Here is a 20,201-nt window from a genome sequence, read left to right on the forward strand (position 1 = left end):
ACTGCTCACCACCCAGTGAGGTCTCGCACAGCAGCCTCTGTTCCCCTCCCTCCCCACCCTGCAGCACTAAGGTCTGCCTCAGTGACTGCGCAAACCAACTCTGGATCCAGCTGGGCTGGAGGCTGAAGCCAAGACTAAGGCCCAGTGTCTAAGTCATGGGGCCTGCTCACCCTCCCAGCCCCTCTCCCCACTCCGGAATTGAACTGAGCAATTCTACAGAGGAGGCGGCGAGGGGCGCCCACCAAACAAGACAGGTGTTAGGCATCGTCCGCGGCCCCCCACCCCCCAGGCAATTCGCAGCATCTTCCTCCTTCCCTTCCGAATACTTACATCTTCCTCAAGGCTTTTCCGTGTGTTTCCACCCCGGGAGGCTCCTTCTCCCTGGAGACAAAGAAAAGGCAGTCAGCGAGGGGAGTCAGGAAAGTCATCGAAAGGCACCGGGTCTTTCATCTGCTGGGTGTGGCAGTGGTGAGGGATGAGGGCTTGGCAGAAGGACCTGGGAGGCGGCTTGGTTCTTTTGTGTAGCATTTCTTTGTCCACTAACGGCCCCTCAGACCCAACCATACCCTCTCATTTGTGTCTCTCCTGGGGGAGATATTATTCTTCCCATTTCTGCAGATGAGAAAACTGAGGCACAGATAGGCTCAGGACTTGCTACAGTCTCACAAATAGAACCTTGGAGGAGTTGGGAGGCGAACCCAAGTCCCCCATCTCTGAGCCCATCACTCCGTGCCGGCCGTTGCCAGGAGACGCCTCTCAGCTGCCAGCCTCGGTTTCCCCACCACATGACCCACCCACTTCCTTCCCTTCCTCCTCCACGCAGCCTTGAGGAAATCGTCTGTCTCTCTGCTAAGTCAGAAAGACGTGTTTGGAAAGATCTGCCTGGCTTTCTCACATTCTACATATCTAATAAAGAAGCCCACATTCAACCACGGGCCTCTCCCTCCCCGTCTGCCTAGTTCCCCAGCAATCCATTTCCAAGCACACAAGGGGATGCTCCGATATCCAGCTTTCGGTGCCACCCATGTCTCCATCCTTCCCCCAAGTTCCCCAAATCTACTCCAGAAGGGTGTCCTCAAACACGTCTGTCCACTTTCCCCCCAATCTTCCTTATGCTCTCCCGGCCTCCCCAGGCGCTCACCCGCCCTACCTGCTGTCACTCACCGTGTCCACTACATTCTTTGGAGCAGTTTCAGTGTTGACGGGCTGTGGGTAGAGGGAGAAAACAGCATGAGGCCTCAGGGCAAACATCCCCAGGTTGGCTCTCTCCCCGGGGCTGGTGGCTGTGATGGGTAGAAGGCCTCCTGAGAGAGCACCCACGGTGCCAACCCAAGACTCAGACACAATGTGCTGACCCCAAGCTTGCGGGGCAGAGTCTGGAAAGTGAAAGACAATCCTATTGGTCCTAGAACCACCCAGCTTGACAAACCTCACGAAGGCCCCTAACTCCGACAGCCACCGACCCCTCGAAACGGAACAAGGAGCGAGTTAAGTGACCCTTGTTCCTACCTGCCAGGTGTGTGTGCCTACACCAGCCGCTTCATTTATTCACAAGAACCCAGTGAGGTAAATACTATTACTACCTTTGAGGCCCACTTCATAAATAAAGAGAAATTAGATGAGTGGACCAAAGCCATTGACTACTAAGGGGGACAGAAGGGTTGGAACCCCATCTTGGGTCTCTACACTTCATGCTGTGTGAAACCACAGCAGCCCCGGATACCAGGCCTGCCAGAGTCTTCATGCTTCGGTGGGCTTTCAAGGGCCATCCCCACCTTTGGCCCTGACCCCTTGCAGACCTCAATTTCCTTGCCCCAAAACTCTCTTCCATCCAGATCCCTTGCTATTCCCACATCCGGGCTTTTGTTTGCAGAGCAGCTTCTCCTCTTTTCTTACTAGCTCTCCTCCTCCATGAAGCCCTCCCTGAACACCCCAGCAAAGGGGGTCTCTCTCTCCCACCTCAGAACTCCAGTAAGCCTTACTGTCTGAGCTACTTATCTGGTCCTCAGCATGTGAATAATCTCATTGTGGGCATATGTCTAATTCCCCAACTCTTGTTTTATTTTTATTTGTGATTCTTATGCCACCTGCCTCCAAAACAGATTCAAAGCAGCATTTTTACCAACTGAGTTGCCATAGCCCTCGGGCCGGAGACTGTGCTGTATGTGTAGCAAGCGTCAATAAACACCCGTGGACTGATCCTGTCATCCGGGTGCCATCCTTCCCTTGCGCAGACCAACTTCCTACTAAAGGCATCCTGAAACATGGGCTCCTTGGACTCCCCCATAATGAGAGAGAAACTTCCCATTCCGAGGCCACCTCCTAACCGCGGTCTCCAGGGCTCCCTTTCCAACTCAGTGATGTGGTTAAAGGGTCCCTTGAATCACACAGATGGACATGGACATGAATGTCAAGGTCACAGAAACAAGCCTTTGCTGAGATGACTGTGCACCAGGTTTAGACAGTGGGTCTCTGAATAGGAAACACCTGCCCCAACCCCATCCCGGGACCTGAGGGTGAGCTGTTCATGTCAGAAGACAGGGGAGTGGACAGTATAACCTCCGAAATATTCTGGCATCTGGGAGGAGAACTGGGCCAAGATAGGGATGGAGGAAGGAAGTGGGCTGAGCTGAAGGCAGTAGGGCTCTTTCTAAAAACGCCCAGACTTTCCCCCTACTGCCTGGGAGACAAGAGACTGAGGCCAAAATTTCTTTCCAAGTGGATGAAACCCTCTATGTAGTTCAGGGTCAAGGCAGCTTGGGAGGGTTGAGGGAAGACAGTCCAGGAACGGAGCAGGGAGCTGGGCAGTCGTATCAGCCAGCCCCTCCCAGCCCCCTAGGTGGGCCCACCTGGAGTCTGAGGATGGCTCTGCAAGGGGAGTCAAGATGCCACATTCTGTCCCCACCCAGCCCAGCCCTAATCCTCACCTAGCCAGCCCCCAGAACCCCATTCCTGAGCCATAGGCCACCGGGCAGGAGGCAAATGAGCCCACAGGAAATCCCCTGGGATCCTTTCCCCAGACTGAGCTCTAGGAGCTGCCTGACAATCAGGACCAGGGTCTCCCCTCAGCCTCCAACTACCCCCCGGCCCCACCCAGGGGAGTCCTCTGCAGCAGTGCCAGCCTGCCCCGGCCCTCTGAGCCTCCACCCATCTCTTCTGGTCCAGGGCTCCGTAACGCTCACGGGGAGACCATGGGCTGGGCAGCTGCCCTCGCTCTGAGCTGCTCCGTCTTTCTGTGGGGAGGAGAAGGCCTAGAGGGCAGATCACAGGGACCTTCTGCGTTCAGAGTCTACACAACAGGACTGACTCTGAACCCAGACCTCCCAGTTCCAAAGCCCTCACTCTTCACAGTCTATATAATCAGCCTCCCTGACTGGGGGGGGTCAGAAAGTTCAGAAATGGGGTGAGATGGAGCAACCGAAGATAAGAGTACCTGCCCCAGGCCCATTACAGGCCCTGAAGAGCCCCTCGTCCTGCTCGGTGGAAAGCATCCCAAGAGACCCCCACGGGGCAGAGCAGAGTGAGAGGCGGGGGTCTCAAACTTTAGTGTGCCTCCCAGTCACCTGGAGGGCTGTTGACGGACACACGGGTGGCTGGGCCCTCCCCAGAGGGTCGGATCCAGTGCCTAGACAGGGACTCAAGAAGGTGCATTTCTGGGCGTCCCTGGTGGCCCAGTGGTCGGGAGTCCTCCTGCCGATGCAGGGGACACGCGTTCGTGCCCTTGTCCAGGAAGATCCCACATGCCGCAGAGCGGCTGGGCCCGTGAGCCATGGCTGCTGGGCCTGCGCGTCTGGAGCCTGTGCTCCGCAACGGGAGAGGCCACAACAGTGAGAGGCCCGCGTACCGCAAGAAAAAAAAAAAAAAAGAATGTGCATTTCTAACAGATTTCCAGGTCTGGGGATGACACTTTGAAAACCACTGGTCTAGTCTGACAGCATTGGCAGCAGACGGCTGGGCCACGTCCTGACTCTCTCTGCTACTAACTCTGTGACCTCAAGCAGGTCACTCTGTCTTTGCTGCTCTTCAGCAGGAAGGCAGGGTCCTCTTTTGTGAGAAGCAAATGAAGAAGAAGCACAGAAAGCACTTAGAACGGGGCCTGGCACTTAGGAAGCTCTCAATAAATGCGAGCTGTTATTTATCAGCTCCAACTGCACAGGTCCAAGGCCAGGGCCTCTCCCAGTCCACCCTGCCCCACCTTGCCCCACCTTGACCCTCCTGCCCTGTCCCTCCTGGGTCTGACACAAGGCAGACCAGGGAGTCAACATTAGAAACAACAGGCCTCAGCAGGGCAAGAGAAACTTCTCTCCCTGCCAGCAATCATCCGAGCACCAGCCCCTCTGCTCCCACCCCTGCCCCACACCAGCTGGAGGCCGGCGACAGGGCCCGCCACCAGACGCCTGCCTACCATCAACGTACTGGTGGAGAGGCCTTCTGAGGAGCTAAAAATTTCCAAAAACCCCTTCCAACCTCAACACCCAGTGTTTTCCTGCAGTTTGCAAACACAGCCCAGCAGGCATGCTACGCTCCCCACCCCTCCTTTCCACCCCAGTCCTCCTGGGATTGAAGTCCTGCTTCTCTGCTTTCCATGCACTGCCAGCTCTGGGGCTACTGGGAATGAAAAAGGCAAGGGAGCTCATCACTGGGCGGGGTGGGGGTGGGTGTTCTCCCGCTGCCCCTGCCATAGGCCCTGCAGGGAAGCTTGGGTATACTAGGGAAAGCTCCCAGGCCATCAGGGCTGTGGTCTCCCGAGGTCACAGCCCCAGAGTTCCAGTGGCTGGCAGAGACTCACTAAGCCTCGGCTGTCACCCTACCATTAGCACGGAAACATACACACACACACACACACACACACACACTATCTTTGCACACCACTCCTCAGACACCATCTCCTCCCTCCCCATTTCACAGATGGGGAAACTGAGGTACAGAGAGGTGCAGGTATGACTCGCCCAGCCTCTCACAGTGAGGTGCATCATGGCAGGACTCAGGTGGGCACCCAGGTTTTATAAAGCCCATCACTGAGCTCACCCACTGCCCCTCACCCCAATCCCCAGCCAGCCTGTAGGGAGGGTTAGCTCTTGGCTCTTGGTTGGCAGACTCTGATCTTCCTTCTTCCTCAGACTCAGCTGTAGAAGCAGATGGAACCCAGACAAGGTTGGCCCCTCCCCACCTGGCCCCTCCTCCTGTCCAATCCCAAGACAAACCCAGGCTTTCCAAAGCTGAGGGTAGCCAAATCACTGCCCCACCAGGGGTCTTCCAGAATGTTTCTTGCTCCCAAGCAGGACACCTCAAACCCAGCTCAGGAGCAGGTGGCAGAGTTTAGACCTGGTGCCACTTGACGGCCAAGTCTTGCTATCTGTGGAGCATTCTGCCCTGGGGCCTCAAACCCGGGAGTCTGGAGCAAGGGAAGGACTCGAGTGAGGTTCTTAGGGCAGAAAATTTAAGCAGACATTTAGTCTCAGGATGCACAACCCTGAGAGCAATACCTTTTCCAATTTTGCACCCCAGCTGCCTCACTTGCCTTACCTCTTCCTGGCCCTGGTCTGGAGGTGCATTTTCATAATGTTACTTCAGTAACAACAATTACTCAGCAGGTACTAATGATGCCTTGGGCTTAACACTGGGCTCTTTGCTTTCACAATCATCATTCCTCATAACCAATGCTCACAAGGCACGCATTATCCCATTTTACAGGTGAGGAAACTGAGGGCCCGAGAAATTAAATAACCTGGCCAAGGTCACACAGCCTGTAGATAAGGACAGCTGGTATTTGAGGCTGCTCCTTACATCCCCCCCATGCTCTGTCTCTTCTCCCTGGCCATAATCTTCATTCAGTTCCTCTTATTCCTAATCAACTGCCCTCCTGTTGGGAACAAGCTTTCTGCGGCTTAAAGACTAATTGTCTCAGGTCCTCAGGAGGAAAAGACTTCTTCAATGCACTTCCAGAGGAAGAGGAGGAAATGGGCTGCAATAGGAGAGACTGGGACCAGACATCAGAGAGAACTTCCTGAATGTGAGGGCCTGTGAACCACAGTGTGGATAAGGGAAGCTGCACATCCTTTCCTCAAGTTTTTGGTTTTTTTTTTTTTTTTCCAAAAAAAGATATGCATGTCCTCTCCATGAGTTTACCCACCCCCAGCAGTGTGGGCCTGAGGGGGGGGCCGGTCTGCAGAGGCCGAGGTGGCTGTGGGATGACTGCCTGGAGGTTCACGCAGTAGGACATTTCGGTGGCCTGCAGGGAGGGTGAGCTGGGAAAAAAATGTATCTGTGGGCTGCTGTTTTGGAGGAAGGAAAAGGCAGAGGGCCATAGCGGGTGGGGGGAGGTGCCCAAGCACTGGACTGGGGGGAGGGGGGCCGGCGCAGAATGTGGACTCAGCCTCCAGAGGAACATTCCGTCCAGAAATTCCTCACGCCCTCCCCCCTTCCACCCCTCCAGCTCTCTCCACTCTTGCCCCCTGGGAGGCCTGGAATCCAGGCAGTTTTTCAGGACAAAAAGACCCCATGACATCACATCTACTGCCACTGGACAGATGGACTGTGAGGTCAGGGCCAGCGCTGCCAGCCTGTCAGAAGGGGAAGGGAGCTGGCAAAGGAGGCGGGGCGGGCTGGGGTGTCCTCAGCCCCAGCACCCAGAGCACGATATTCTAGGCTCACTCGTTCTCAAAATAGAACCCTAAGCAGATGAAGAGAGGGAACTGAAAGCCAAAGGGAAGGGCAGGGAAGCACCATTAACGGGGCACTTAGAGGGGGTGTGGCTGGGAGGGCACATAGCAGACCCCACAGCCAGTCGGGGGACCAGCACCTTGGTAACAACAAAAACACACAGCAGAGGCAGCAGGGAAGCACTCTGAATGAGGAAAAGCTGAGTTTCCGGGGAGGTTGGCGAGCTCCATGTGAGCGCAGGTCAGCCCCTTGCCTCATGTTATTTCCCAGCATCCCCGGAAGGGAGAGCTTCAACACGGAGCACAAAGGGCTGGAGAGAGGGCACCGGCAGCCCAGGTCCCGTGAGTGTTTGGGGGAAGTCTCTCCAGGGGCCACATCCTCTCCCAGGCAGGCCGAGGCCACCAGAGTAAAAGAACAGGCTGGATGTGATTAAATGGAACATGACGCCTGATTTTCCCTGCACCCCCAGGGAGGGGACTGGGCAAGCCCACTCCTGTCCTCGGGGCCCCCCACAATTCACCCCGAGGGACCCAGCACCTGACTCCAGGTTGCTGAGGCTAGGCAACTGCGGACTCCCACACACACACACCCTGACCTGCTGGAATAGTTCTCACACCTTCCTGCCATGCTCCCCTCCCCGAGGATGCCGTTCTCCTCCCTCCCAGCCGGGGCACTCAGAGTCTGTGCCTCCCCAGGCCCTTCCTCCATGCCCCTCTGACCGCCCTCCACCCCATGCTGAGCACCTGCGCCAGCCTCCGGTCTGGTCTACCCAGCCCTCCTCCTGGCAGCGCCCTCTCCACCCAGCCACACACCACCACTGGCAGCAGACTCCCACTCTCAAAGCCTGCTTTGGGTCACTTCCCCACTCAAGGACCCACAATGGCCCTTAGTGCTTGGCTCATCAAGTTCAAGTTTCCCAACCTGGTTTCTGGATTCCTCCCTTATCTGGCCGCCTCTTCCTCTTCCTCCGGTAGACTCCACTGCCTTCCCCCCTCCCGGATCTGCAGACTCTGCTCCCATCTCATCACTCTCCACCACCATGCCACACTACTCCTGCCTCCATTCCCACACTCAGCCTCTTCCCACAGGCACCCCAGCCAGGCCCACCAAGGTGAGACACGATTGCCTGGCCCCTCATCCCCTCAGCGAGGGCACTGGATTTGCTCCGGCCCCCATCAGGCTTGGTCATTTGCACCAAGGCCCTACCCCTTCTCTGTTCCAGCCCTGCCACCTTCTGGAAGGCCCTCTCTCCTTCCCTCCTCTCTTCCGTTTGCTCAAATCTTAACCTGGACTTGGAACAGCAGGCAGACTTCCTCAACCAGCGCAGCACAGACGGACTGCAGCCCACCCTGGGCCCCAAAGCCGCCTCCAGTCAGAACCCCCGAGGAGGGCACTAATTCATTTCCACTGCAGAGTTCTCTCTCTCTCTCCCACGTTGAAGAGGGCCCCTGGAGGGCAGGGCCCTTCACCCAACTGGGGCCTCTCCCAGTGGGGGTCAAAGGGGAGGTCGTAAGCATATTCAGAGGTGCCTTGACCTCTGGGGACTATGTCCTTTCACAGCCCAGCTTAAGGGTGGGACCTCAGTGGGCCCTGAGGACTTCTACCTAAGCTCCCCCAAGGGAGGGAAACTCCCATCTGCACCCAAATAGGCATCAGTGAGTATGTGTTCCAGTGACAGCAACTCCCTTAGACAGCCCCAATGGGCCTTTTTAGGTGTTAGAAAGCTCTTCTTTACATCCAAGTCTCCCCCTCTTTATGAGACCCTCCACCTACGAGGTTCTACTTTGGAGAGCAACAGAAAGGAAGCCAGCTTGTCCTTCAAGACGTTCTCTCTCCCATTCTGCACCTGCCCGTATTCTCCCTCTCCAGACTAAGCAGTCTAGGTGGTGCACAAACTGGATTTCCAACCTCCCTCATCACTCTTGGAATCGAGACTCTCTCAGGCTCATTTCTCCTGGCATTGTTCCATTTTCCAGAATCTCCCAAAGATGGCCACCTAGTGGCCCCCTCAGTGCCCTCAGATGAAATGCATCAGGGCTGGGAGTTCAAATGAACTAAAGCAACTTTTGGCCACTCTCCCTGATGGAGAGCAAGATGGCAGTGCCAGGCTATGGGGCTCCCCGTGCTTCTCTGGTCCCTTCTCTTCTTCCATGAGGTAGCGTGATGCCTCCTCGCCCCAGGTGCACCTTGAGAAAGTCATTTGAAAATCTCAGGACCACCACCTCACAACCATTAGGATGGCTACTATAAAAAAAAAAAAAAAAAAAGAAAGAAAGAAAAGAAAAGAAAAAGAAGAGGAGAAGAGAGAAGACAAGACAAGAGAAAAGAAGAGAGTTTTGGCAAAGATGTGGAGAAATGAGAACCTCTGTGCGCTACTGGTGGGAACATGAGATGGTACAGCCGCTGTGGGAAACATTATGTTCCTCCAAAAAAATCAAAAACAGAATTACTATATAATCAAGCAATTCAACTTTTGAGTATATATACGCAAAGTAACTGAAAGCAGGGACTCGAAGAGCTATTTACACACCCGTGTTCATAGCTGCGTCATTCACAGTAACTAAAACATGGAAATAATCCAGGTGTCCATCAGCAGATAAATGAATCAGTAAAATGTGGTTTATACACACACTGGAATATTATTCAGCCTTAAAAAGGAAGGACGTTCTGACACATGCTACAAGGTGGATGAACCTTGAGGACATTATGCTAGGTGTAATAAGACAGTCACAAAAGGACAAATATTGCATGAATCCACTTACATGAGGTACTTGAGTAGTCAGATTCACAGAGATAGAAAGTAGAATGGTGGTTAGCAGTGACTGGGGAGTTATTATTTAATGGGTGCAGAGTTTTTTGTTTTACAAGATGAAAAGCCTTCTGGAGGTGGATGGTAGTGATTGTTGTACAGTGAAATAGATGTATTTAATCCACTGACTGTGTGCTCAAAAATGGTTAAGATGGTCATTTTTATGTTATGTGTATTTTACCATAACTTTTGAAATGAATTAGAGCAAAAAGAAAAATCCCAGGGCCTCGGTTTCCTCCCCTGGGAAAGAGCAGGATTTGACTAGATGGCCTCCAGTCCTCTCACTCCTACAGCTCCGTGCCTACTGCATCTCCACCTGCCTTCCAGAAGCCCTGGCACTCAGCAGAAAAGAACCTTGCAGCCCCAGCATGAAAACAGTCCTGGCACAAGGCAGGCGTTCAGGAGATGTTTATTGGTAGGATGGCTGGCAGATAGATGGATGGATAGACCTGCCCCTAAATCCCAGGCCCGCTGGCAAATGGAGAAGCCAGCTCATGGCTGGCACTGTTTAGAAGAAGAAATCCAGGAGAAGCCCACTTGGCAATATCAGTTAGTTATTTACATCAGCAGCAAGTACTGAGGGTATCGGGGAGAAAGCAGGCCCAGGAATCCAAAACCCCAGTCCTGACCCCAGCCCTTGCCACCGCTGCATGGCTGTGAATCAGTCACCTGGCCTTTCTGAGCCCCACTTTGCTCCTCTCCCCAGGAAGGGCTCACACCTGTCCAGACCTCCACACAAGTCGCTGTGGGCTCGGGGTGGCCCGGCGTCAGGGTAAGGGTTCTGAAAACCGCAGCTGCTGTGCAAGCCAGTCACGTTTGTCATTATTATGGTTACAAGTGTGGACCATACCGAGTCGAAATCCCAGTGTCCCCTTCAAATAGCTCTGTGGCCTTACGCCTCATCTGTGTTCCTCACCTGAGACATTGGGATAATCACAGCACCTCCCTCACTGCATTACTGTGAAGGATAAATGAGTTTATTTTTGTACGGCTTTCACAACAAAGGTCTGCAAAGAAAGTTCCATACAAGGGTTAACTTTTCGCTATTGCTCTGATTACTATTATAGGTGGAACCAACCTGGCATTCCCATTCCCCATCCACCTCCCCCACCGCAGCCTCTCCACCCCACCTGCGACTCAATGGGTTTCGTTCCACAGGACATTTCAAGCATCTGCCACGGGGCTGGCCTGCGGAGGAGAAGCAGTGCCCACACGGCTCTCACCCCACCCAGGTCTCCCGGGTACCAGGCCGTGCGTGCAGAAGGGCTCATATCTGGCCCACCTGGGTGGCCGCTCCACTTGGCCATCACCCTTGGGAAATTCCTTTTGACTCTTATTTTTCAGAAGTTGAGAAAAGCTGCTTCAGCTCTTTCCAAGGATCAGGAGTGTCCATGGCAAACACACCCTCACCCCTCTCCATCCTGCCCCCGCCGGCAGACCTCACAGGAGGGAGGTGACCCTAGGAGCCTTCTACCCAAGGCCTTGGGTAACATCTGTTAAGTAAGACAAAAACATGGGTTGAAGATTAAGCCACTCTGCCCTGGCTGGCCTGGCACGGGCTGGAAAATGTGTTTGGCTGTCAGGGCACAGAGGGTGGCAGAAATCTTGGGCCCAGGGATGAGTGGTCCCAATCCCGGGGGCTAGGACTGAAGTAAGATGGGTGAGAAGGCCAGAGGGAGAGCTGGGGGCATGGAGAAAACTTGACAAACACACAGACACACAGTGTGAAGCAAGAGGGAAGGGGCGGGGAGGCCAGAGACCAGCCCTACAGAGGCTGAAGGCAGCAAAGGGAAAAGGAAGGAAAAATAAAACCCGCCCTTTCCTCCCTCTTGTGAACCTGCTCAAAGCACTCGCCTGCCTGCCTGCCTGCCTGCCTGCGGTGAGGAAACAGGTGCTGAGTGCTCTCTGGGGGAAGCCAAACTTTCTCCCGGCTTCCCCTGGGCCACTTTCCCTCCCCGGGGACAGCAGCAGAGTTTCCAGCTGGAGGCTGGCCCCCCTAATAGGCCCCTACGGCCCACCAGTAAGGGATAGAGGACAGTTGTCCTATTTATTGAGCACCTAATCTGTGCCGGGCATCTGGCTGAATGCCTTTCTTCCAGCCACTCTGTAAACATGCATTGAGCACGTACTGTGTGCCAGACAGTGGGGATACAGCAATGAACACAAAGGACAGAAATCCCTTGTTATCATAGAGGTCACATGCTAAACATGGGGGGAGTCTTTTAAACAAGATAAGCAAGTAAGATGGTGACACATGCTGAGGGGCAAAGAAAGCAGGGAAGGGAGAGAGGGTTGCTGGGGGAAGGGAAATCTGACACTTGAGTAAAGACCTCAAGGAGGGAAAGAGCCTGGCAAGTATCTGCAGGAAAAGCTTTGCAAGTGCAAAGGCCCTGAGGCAGCATCTTCTTGGTATGTTCAAGGACCAGCAGGAAGGCCAAGTAGTTGCAGCAGAGTGAGTGAACAAGGGAGTTTCTGAAGATGAGGTCAGAGAGGAAATCTGTCTATTGTGCAGGGTTGTGTAGACCCATGGAAGAATCTGGGCCTTTACTCCAAGCGGTGGGCAGCCACTGGAGGATTCTGAATACAGATTAGTTCAGTGAGTTAATTTGCTCCTTTCATTTTCCTCACAGCCTTATAAGGTAGGTACTATTACTAACTCCCAACCCGCAGAGGGGAAACTGAGCTCCACAGAGGTTAAGCAATGTGTCCACAGCCACAGACCCAGGGCCTGGGGAGCCAGGATCCAGAGGGAGGTAGTGGAGCTCCCTCGCTCTTTGACCACTGCCGGGGGAGGGGGGAGGGGGGCAGGACCTGACTCAGATGGGGAAACCTCTGGTGTCACAAGCACTCCACCACCAGATGGCTGATCCAACCTCTGCAAAGATCAGAACCCCCTGCCCAGATGGGGCACATCACAGAGATGAGAAGCTTCCGCAACCTGGCTCAGGCAGGAGTCCCTTCTGGTATCTGACTGCAATCCCTCCAGCCAGAATGCCAACCTATTCCCTTCTGTTCCATCCCCTGACCCTCCCTCGCATAAACAAAGCTCACAAGACTCCCAGAGGTCAGGCGTCTGGCTTCTGCCTGGAGAGCCCTAAACCCCAGAGACCCCCAGTGATACTAGACCAGCCAAGGACGTTCTGTTCTCAGTGGTGAAGTGGAAGTTGGGTTGAAATGATGAGACATAGGCTCCCCACCCCACCCCTCCCCACCCACCGTCCACGGTGTCCCTCCACAGTCCCGGAGGGATTTCTCCCTGGCAGTTCCAACCCAGGCCTGCGCTCTGGCCTCGTCCCCACAGCACCCCCACTCCCAACCCCCCGCTGCCGTCAGATGACCTTCAACTGAGCTCTGCGCGAATAATACTGCACATTTGGAGCGGCACAGACAGGCAGTGCCGAGGCCCAGAAGGGTTTGAGCCCAGTGAGATTAGGAAAGAGGGGCCAATGCAAGGAAGGGAAAGAGCTAAGCAGAACCTGAGCCAGGAGGGCAGAGAGCAGGGTCACTGCTCTGGGTCCAAAGACAGCTAAGAGTCACAAGCACTTTTGCATACATTTCTTTTTGCATACTTTATTTCATTCCATTGATGACCCTGAATGGGAGCGGGGCTGGGAGGGATATATATCAGCACGGAGAAAGCCTTTGGAGCATCCCGTGCAACCCCTCTCTTTGACGGAGAGGGAAACTGAGGTTCAGAAAGAGGGCAGGGACTGGTCCATTGTCATACGGCAAACGGGTGTTGGAGGAGAAAAGGCCAGGAGACCCGAGTGAGATTCCAGTATCCAAGCTGAGCAAGTCACCGCACGGGTGTGCAGATACCTCCAACTGCCTGGGTCCTGTGGCACCCGTGGCGCCTCCCCCAGACTCCCACCCACATCAGCGTCACCACAGGCACCTCCACACCAGCCAGTCGGATGGGGCCCACGGGGGCCCTCCACCACGCACCCCACGCGCAAACGCACACACAGGCACCTGCACGCAGGCAGGCGCTTCCCTCTCCAGGCTCCGGGGTCCCTCCTGCCTTCTGCACTGGGCTGGGGAGCAAAAGGGACCTCGGAAGGGAAAGAAGGCAGAGAGAGGGCAGGGAGGGAAAAATTCCCAATCAGCCCAGCTGGGATCAGCCTGGAGCAGGCCTCTCTCCACAGCCCACAACTCACAGGAGTCCTGCCCCATCCATGCTTTTCTGGAAACCTGATTGGAGGAGAGAGGGAGGAGCGGGGGGGGGGGGGGGGGATGCAGAGAGAAGGCAGAAAAGCAGAGTCAGCGAAGGAGGCTGGAGGTGGAACAGGCCACCTGAACGTGAGCAACTGCCCAGGTGTCTGGACTCTTGTGGGTCATGCCATCCTTCCCCCTGCCTCCAGCCGAAGGGTACCTGACCAGGGACCGGGAGGGTGCAAGGGGATGCCGTTCCCTGGTTCTGTAAGCCCCAGGACAACAGGCACCTGGCCAGGCCTAGAGACAGGCGAGATGTCCTTTTATGGGTTTTTCCAAGGATTTAAGTCTCAAGATTGAAATAGGAGGCCCCGCATCTCATGAAGTCATGAAAAGACCTCATGACTCATTTCCTCCCAGTCCAGCTTCGGCCTCAGGACACGGCCCCTTCCTCGTCATTACCTAATGGTCCAGCACCGATGGGGGCTAGCAGCATGCCTGGGTCTCAAGCAAAGCTGCAGCGGGGGCAGAGGAAAGAGGGGAGGCAGGGCTGGCAGGACAGGGAATGGACTGCCACTCACCACCAGTTCGTGGCTGGATGGAGGAAAGCAGGGAGCAGCCACCTGTGGGAGGAACAGAGAAAGGGCAAAGGTTAGCATCTTCTTCCGCGTAGAAAACCAGGGCCTCCTGAGACCATTCCGCTCCCCGCCACCCCGTGCTGGACACCCCTTCCTTCGGTTCACGAACACTGACACTCTCCAGCGGGAAGACTGCAGCAACACGGAAAGCTGCTTAGGCAATAACACTCACAGCAGAGGGCAAAAGTGAAATGGAAGTCACATTTTTTAAACTCTGTAAAAAAAAAAATAGGCGGAAAAACTGGAGGTCAAAGCACCAGGGTTAAGGTAATAAGAATAAATATATTTTTTTCTTTGTCTATGTTCTAAATTTTCTACAATATGGTAAGATTTGTTTTAATTTTTTCAAAAACCGTGTTTAAGCCCTCTAGAAAAGGAAGAGTCACCTCCATTCTCCCGAATGCCAAGGTACCTCACCCAAAGGTCACAGCCGCAGACAGCTGGCAAAGTGGCCCAGACCATGCAGGGAAACAGGCTGGGGAAGGAAGGGCCTGTCGACTCTTCCAAAGGCGGCCACATCGCCGCTAACAGATGTGGAAGGTCTTGAAGAGAGCAAGCACCCTCGAGGGATGAGCTAGGACTGTCATCATCCTTGTCTTCTTCTCTAATGGGGGAAGGGGGTGGCCATGTGGCCTCAAGACAGCGGGAGAGGGCAGGGAGGGGGCTGGACTGCTCCCTACCCTGAGATAACACTCCCTCCCCAGGGGCCGGGCAGCCAAACCACTACCCTGACAATTAGCAGGGGCCTTTATCAGAGACTCAATGTGTTCCTTTCTTCTAGCTGGGACACGTTTTTCTTGGAGCTCATACCTCAACCTTGGCTCCAATTCCTGACCCAAACACCAGGCAGGGGGCCCACAGAGGGGACGGCGGGGGAAGCTCTCCCCCCCACACACTCCCTGCTCTGGGAATGAAGGTGTCTGGACATAAGCCGTGGATCACCAAAGAGTGGGGGGCTGCCTCCTCAAACAGTGGGCAACCCGGGCCCCCGCCCCAGCCAACAGCCCGGGCTACAGCTGGCTGTTCATAGAGGCCTCACCCTCAGCTGGGCCCTTCCTTCACCTGACCCTGTTCTAGCATCTGACCAGCCCCAGGGATCACCCGGCTTGACATACCTGCCTAGAAGGGAACCATACCTGTGGGACAGTGTGCCCCGGGCCCTGGAAGGGGTGGAGAGGCTGGGAGTTAGCATCCCTGGGTTCTCGACCCGGCCCCACCGCAAGCTCCCTGCCCACCTCATTCTCCAGCGTAGAAGCCTGAGCTGAACCTCAGTACCTATCACCCTGTACTCAGCATTACTCTAGGACTTGGGAGAATCACATATGAAGCCAAAAAATAAAAAGGAAGGAACAATATCTAACACATATAATGCCCACTGAATGTGCACAGGTATTATTATCAATGCCTTACTCATGTTAACTCGTGTAATCCTTTCAACAACCCAGTTAAGGTAGGTACTATTATACCTCCGTTTGAGGTGCAGGGGGCACAGAGAAGTTAAACAACTTGTCCAAGGTCACACAGCTGATCGGTGGCCAAGGGTGGGGTGGAGGGTGCCAGAAGAACAGGCCAGAAGGGCAGGAAAGTCCGGAGGTGGCTGCAGCCTTCAGGGCACCCTGCCCACGCGACAAGGTCTCAGCCACGGGGACACTGCTATCCCCTAGGCACCTTGAGGGCAGGAGTCCCGCATCCAGCAGTGGCCTCCTGCCTGTCTCCTCCTGCCCCGAGCCCCAAATCCCACTCTGAGGCTTGTAGGTTCCAACCTCATGCGGCCAGGCTCCCAGCGTCTCCTGTCCTCACTCCTCCTATCACCCCCGGGCCCTCAAGCTGGGGTGGGAGCGGGTCCATCCACAGAGCAGCACGCCCTGATCTGCTCCTTTCCTTGGAGCTAGAGCTGGGAGGAGGCTGGGAATCTAAATGTGGGATCAGCTGCAAGAGGAGGGCATGCTGCCGGCTACTGCCACGGCCCCCCAGCCACGGGCCAGCCACGTCCACCGCCACCGTCTCCACCGGCAATCCATGAGAGTGGGTGTCTAGTCTCCATTCGGGACTGGGGCTTGGGGAAGTGAGAGAGGGCGTTACGGACATATTTTGAGGCAAGGGCCAGATGGACAGGTGTCCTCTGAGACAAGAGGGAGAGCTGCTCCCCCAGCACCACCCCAAGGCAGTGGAAAAAATGGGACCTGACCCCAGCTCCCTTCCCTGTCCTCCCAGAGGACTGAGATCTGAGGGGCAGCTGAGGACCCCCAGTCCGAGGGCCTGATGCCTGGGTGCCCCCTCGTGGCCTGCTGCCCCCCAGTGGCCTCCTCCACCCACCGCCCACAGCTGTGCATTCCAGGACAGCCGGCCAGCCAGCCCACTAACTTTGTTGTGTGTTTCAGTGTTTCTTGTCTCTCTCTCTCTTTTTTTTTTTTTAAGCATAGAAATGTTTCCTTAAAAGGCTCTCTCCTTCCCTCCGGCACCCTGGCCCCTGGCCACCCTCTCAGGAGCCTGGAATGTGCCAGGCAGAGCCAGGGCCCCCTGCCACTCTGGCCCATGCCCTGTGGCCAGCAGTGACCACTCCCAATGGCCCTGGGGACCCCAGCTAGGAAGCCTCCCTCGGCAGAGGGGGCAGACGCTGGGATGCCAACCATTTGCCTCCCCAGGGCTGACAGTGTAGGATTTCAGGGCTCGGGCCCAGGAAGGCGGCCTCAGGTAAGCCTCCTCCCCGGGTCTCCCTCCACTATGCATCTGCACACAGGGGGTGCTGGTGGGCCTGAGGCTCAGCCTTTCCATTCTGAAAACTATAACAACAATGAAAGAAGCAGCAGCAGCAAATACTTCCATCGCACTTGCTACGCGCCGGGCCCTGCGCTTTGCACTTGGCGTAAATTAACTCACTCCATTCTCACAACTACCCTGAACATCCGTTTTGTGGATGAGGAGACCAAGGCACAGAGGTTAATCAACTGTCCAGCAGAGAAGAAAGGATGCAAACCCAGCAGTCTGGCTCCAGGCAGAGATAGGCTCCTGCCCTCTCTGCTGTGTCAACTCTCCTGTAAACACGAATTTCCACAGAGCCATACACGGGAGTGGTAACAGGAAGCTTATGGGACGTGCCTATGTGTCTGTTACTATCCTAAGCCCTTTCCCTGGACTCATTTGATCCTAACAGAAAATGTATGGGGTGGGACTTCCCTGGTGGTCCAGTGGTTAAGACTCCACACTCCCAATGCAGGGGGCCCGGGTTCGATCCCTGGTCAGGGAACTAGAGCCCACATGCCGCCACTAAAAGATCCCGCGTGCTGCAACTAAGACCTGGCGCAGCCAAATAAGTAAATATATATATTTAAAATGTGTGGGTTATACATTTGGGTTATTATCTCCATTTCACAGATGAAGAAACGAAGGCACAGAAAGGGTAACAACTTGCCCAAGGCCCCTGCAGCAGGACAGTGCGGCTCCACAATTAGAGAGCCGGGGATGCCGGGATGTGAGTGTTACCAGGCCCGATCGAGGCCAATGCCTGGCATTCATCAGCCCCCCCCGCTACTAATATTTTCTGAATTTCAAAGATCCCCAGGCACAGTGCCAACAACAAGGCACAGCCTCGGAGACTCCCCCAGGACAGGAGGGTCTAAAGCACCAGTCAGCAGGCAGCCCAAGCAAAGAGCTCTCTGCACAACCTGGCCCCTGCCCTTCTCACCACCATCATTCTGTGCCCGTCCCCCTTGTCCAGGACCCAAAGCCACACACAAGGGGTAGGCTCATCTCAGTCCTTGGGACACACCTGGCTCTGTTCTTCCACAGGGGCTCTGTTTAAACTGTTCCCTCTGTCCGGATGTTCTTAGCCCAGCTGTCTGCGTAGCTGGGTCCTTCCTCTCCTTCTGGCTTTGGCTTAAATGCCACCACCCCAGATACAGGCCCTCTCTGACTCCCTTAAACTACACAGACACACACACACACACACACACACACACACAGATTACACAGAGGTATTCTCTCTCCTGAACTCCTATGTCTTCCTTCACAGACCTAATTACAATTTGTAATAATAGATGTGTTTATTTTCCCCCTCTAGAAATCAAATGCCATGAGAGCAGGGAGCATGTCTTGTTCATCACGCTGGTCCCAGCACACAGTAGGTACACACAAAAGATTTGTGGAAAGATGGAAGAAACTCAAGGTCTGAGGAAAGGAAGCACCTGTCACTACCAGTGGTAAAATCACTGCCATTTGTTAAGCACCTACTATGAGCAGGGGAGTTAATCCTACCATATGCCTATGTCTCTGAGACCCTCCAATACTGCAGAGTCAGTAATATTGCTCCCATTTTACAGATGAAGAAATGGAGGCTCAAAGAGGTCATAACACTTATCCAGGGTCAACCAGCTGGCAAGGGGAGAGCTGTAGGTGAAAACCCAACCCGCCTCCCCACTGCCCCCATCACCTCACTACCTGACGAGGGGCAGGACCTGGTCCCCCTCTGGGTGACACTCCCATCCTCAAGTCTCAGGATTGGTTACATGAAATCCCAGCCCTCCAGAGAGGCTTCCCACGCCCACATCCACCTGGCCCCCAGGACTGGAGGACAGCCTTGGTCTCAGCCAAAGCTAGAACCCCTTGAGCCTCTGAATCGAGCATTTCATATAATCCTGACCAGAAAAGGGTTTTCTCCTCCTATGTCTTGTTAGTCCCTTTTTTTTTAATGCACATAAAAATAAAATGCACATAACATAAAATTTACCATTTTAACCATTTCTAAGTGTAACTCAGTGGCACTGAGTACTCTAACAATACTGTATAATCATCTCCACCATCCATTTCCGGAACATTTTCACTATCCCAAACAGAAACCCGACACCCATTAAATAATAATTCCCCTATCTCCCCCTAATAACCTCTAATCTACTTTCTGTCTCTATGAATATGCCTATTCTAGGTATCTCATACAATATTTGCCTTTTTGTCTCTGGCTTTTTTTGCTAAATGTTATGAGCTGAATTGTATACCCCAAAATTCTTGTGTTGAAGTCCTAACCCCCAATACCTCAGAATACGACTGAATATAACACTTGGGTTATTTCCAGAGAAGTTCTTGCTGACACCTGCTACACCTCCCTGTCCCAACAACTGCAGGCACCCACCTTGAATGACAACAGAAGATACATGGAAAGGAAGGAAACTGGGGTTTGCAGAGCACCCACTCTTGGACTATAAAGAGGTAACTAAGTTAAAATGAGGCCATTAAGGTGGGCCCTAATCCAATATGACTGGTGTCCTTACAAAAAGAGATCAGGACCCACAGAGAGTCACTAGGTGTACACGCACAAAGGGAGGACCCTGTGAGGACACAAGGAGGAGGTGGCCATCTACAAGCCAAGGAGAGAGACCTCAGAGGACACCAAACCTGCCAGCACCTTGATCTTGGACCTCCAGCCTCCAGAATTGTGAGAAAATTAATTTCTGTTGTTTAAGGCACTGAGTGTGTGGTATTTTGTTATGGTAGACCCAGCAAACTAACATACTTAGCATAATGTTTTCAAGAATCATTCACGTTGTAGCATGTATCAGAGTTGCATTGTGTTTTGAGGCTGAATTCTATTCCATCGTATGAATATACCACATTGTGTTTACACATCCATCTGTTGATGGACACTTGGGCTGTTTCCAGAGAACTTCTTGCTGACACCTGCTACACGTCCCTGTCCCAACAACTCCAGGCACCCACCTCGAATGACACCAGAAGATACGTGGAAAGGAAGGAAACTGGGGTTTGCACAGGACCCACTCTTGGCCACTGAGCTGGCTGCTTTATATACGTCATTTTATTTAATCTTGACAAGCTTTTGAGGTAAATAGGCTCAGAGAATTTAAGCAACTTGCCCAAAGCCGAACAGCTAGAAGTAGTAGTACTGGCAGAAGTATAAATGGTAGTTGCTAAAATTTTCTGCACGCTCA

At 54.1% G+C, this 20,201-nt stretch overlaps 1 protein-coding gene across 18 annotated transcripts in view; it reads right to left on the reverse strand.

The window, feature by feature from the left end:
• The window catches only part of TNS1 (tensin 1), a 201,479-nt gene that overhangs the window by 101,981 nt on the left and 79,297 nt on the right, over window positions 1–20,201 (reverse strand). For 9 of the 18 annotated variants that reach the window (XM_067026849.1, XM_067026837.1, XM_059052085.2 and 6 more), the window contains 3 exons: window positions 14,206–14,247; window positions 1,165–1,206; window positions 331–381 (listed from right to left, as the gene is read on the reverse strand). Coding sequence is in view for 2 of the 18 variants with exons in the window: in XM_067026837.1 (XP_066882938.1) it covers window positions 331–381; window positions 1,165–1,206; window positions 14,206–14,247 (135 nt within the window). In the remaining 16 variants the exon portion in view is untranslated. Of the gene's footprint in view, window positions 1–330; window positions 382–566; window positions 727–1,150; window positions 1,207–14,205; window positions 14,248–20,201 lie in introns of those variants that run through there. The other 9 variants (XM_067026844.1, XM_067026850.1, XM_067026846.1 and 6 more) reach the window with 3 other exon arrangements.

Source organism: Kogia breviceps, chromosome 2, assembly GCF_026419965.1.
Source record: "Kogia breviceps isolate mKogBre1 chromosome 2, mKogBre1 haplotype 1, whole genome shotgun sequence".
Lineage (NCBI taxonomy): Eukaryota > Metazoa > Chordata > Mammalia > Artiodactyla > Physeteridae > Kogia > Kogia breviceps.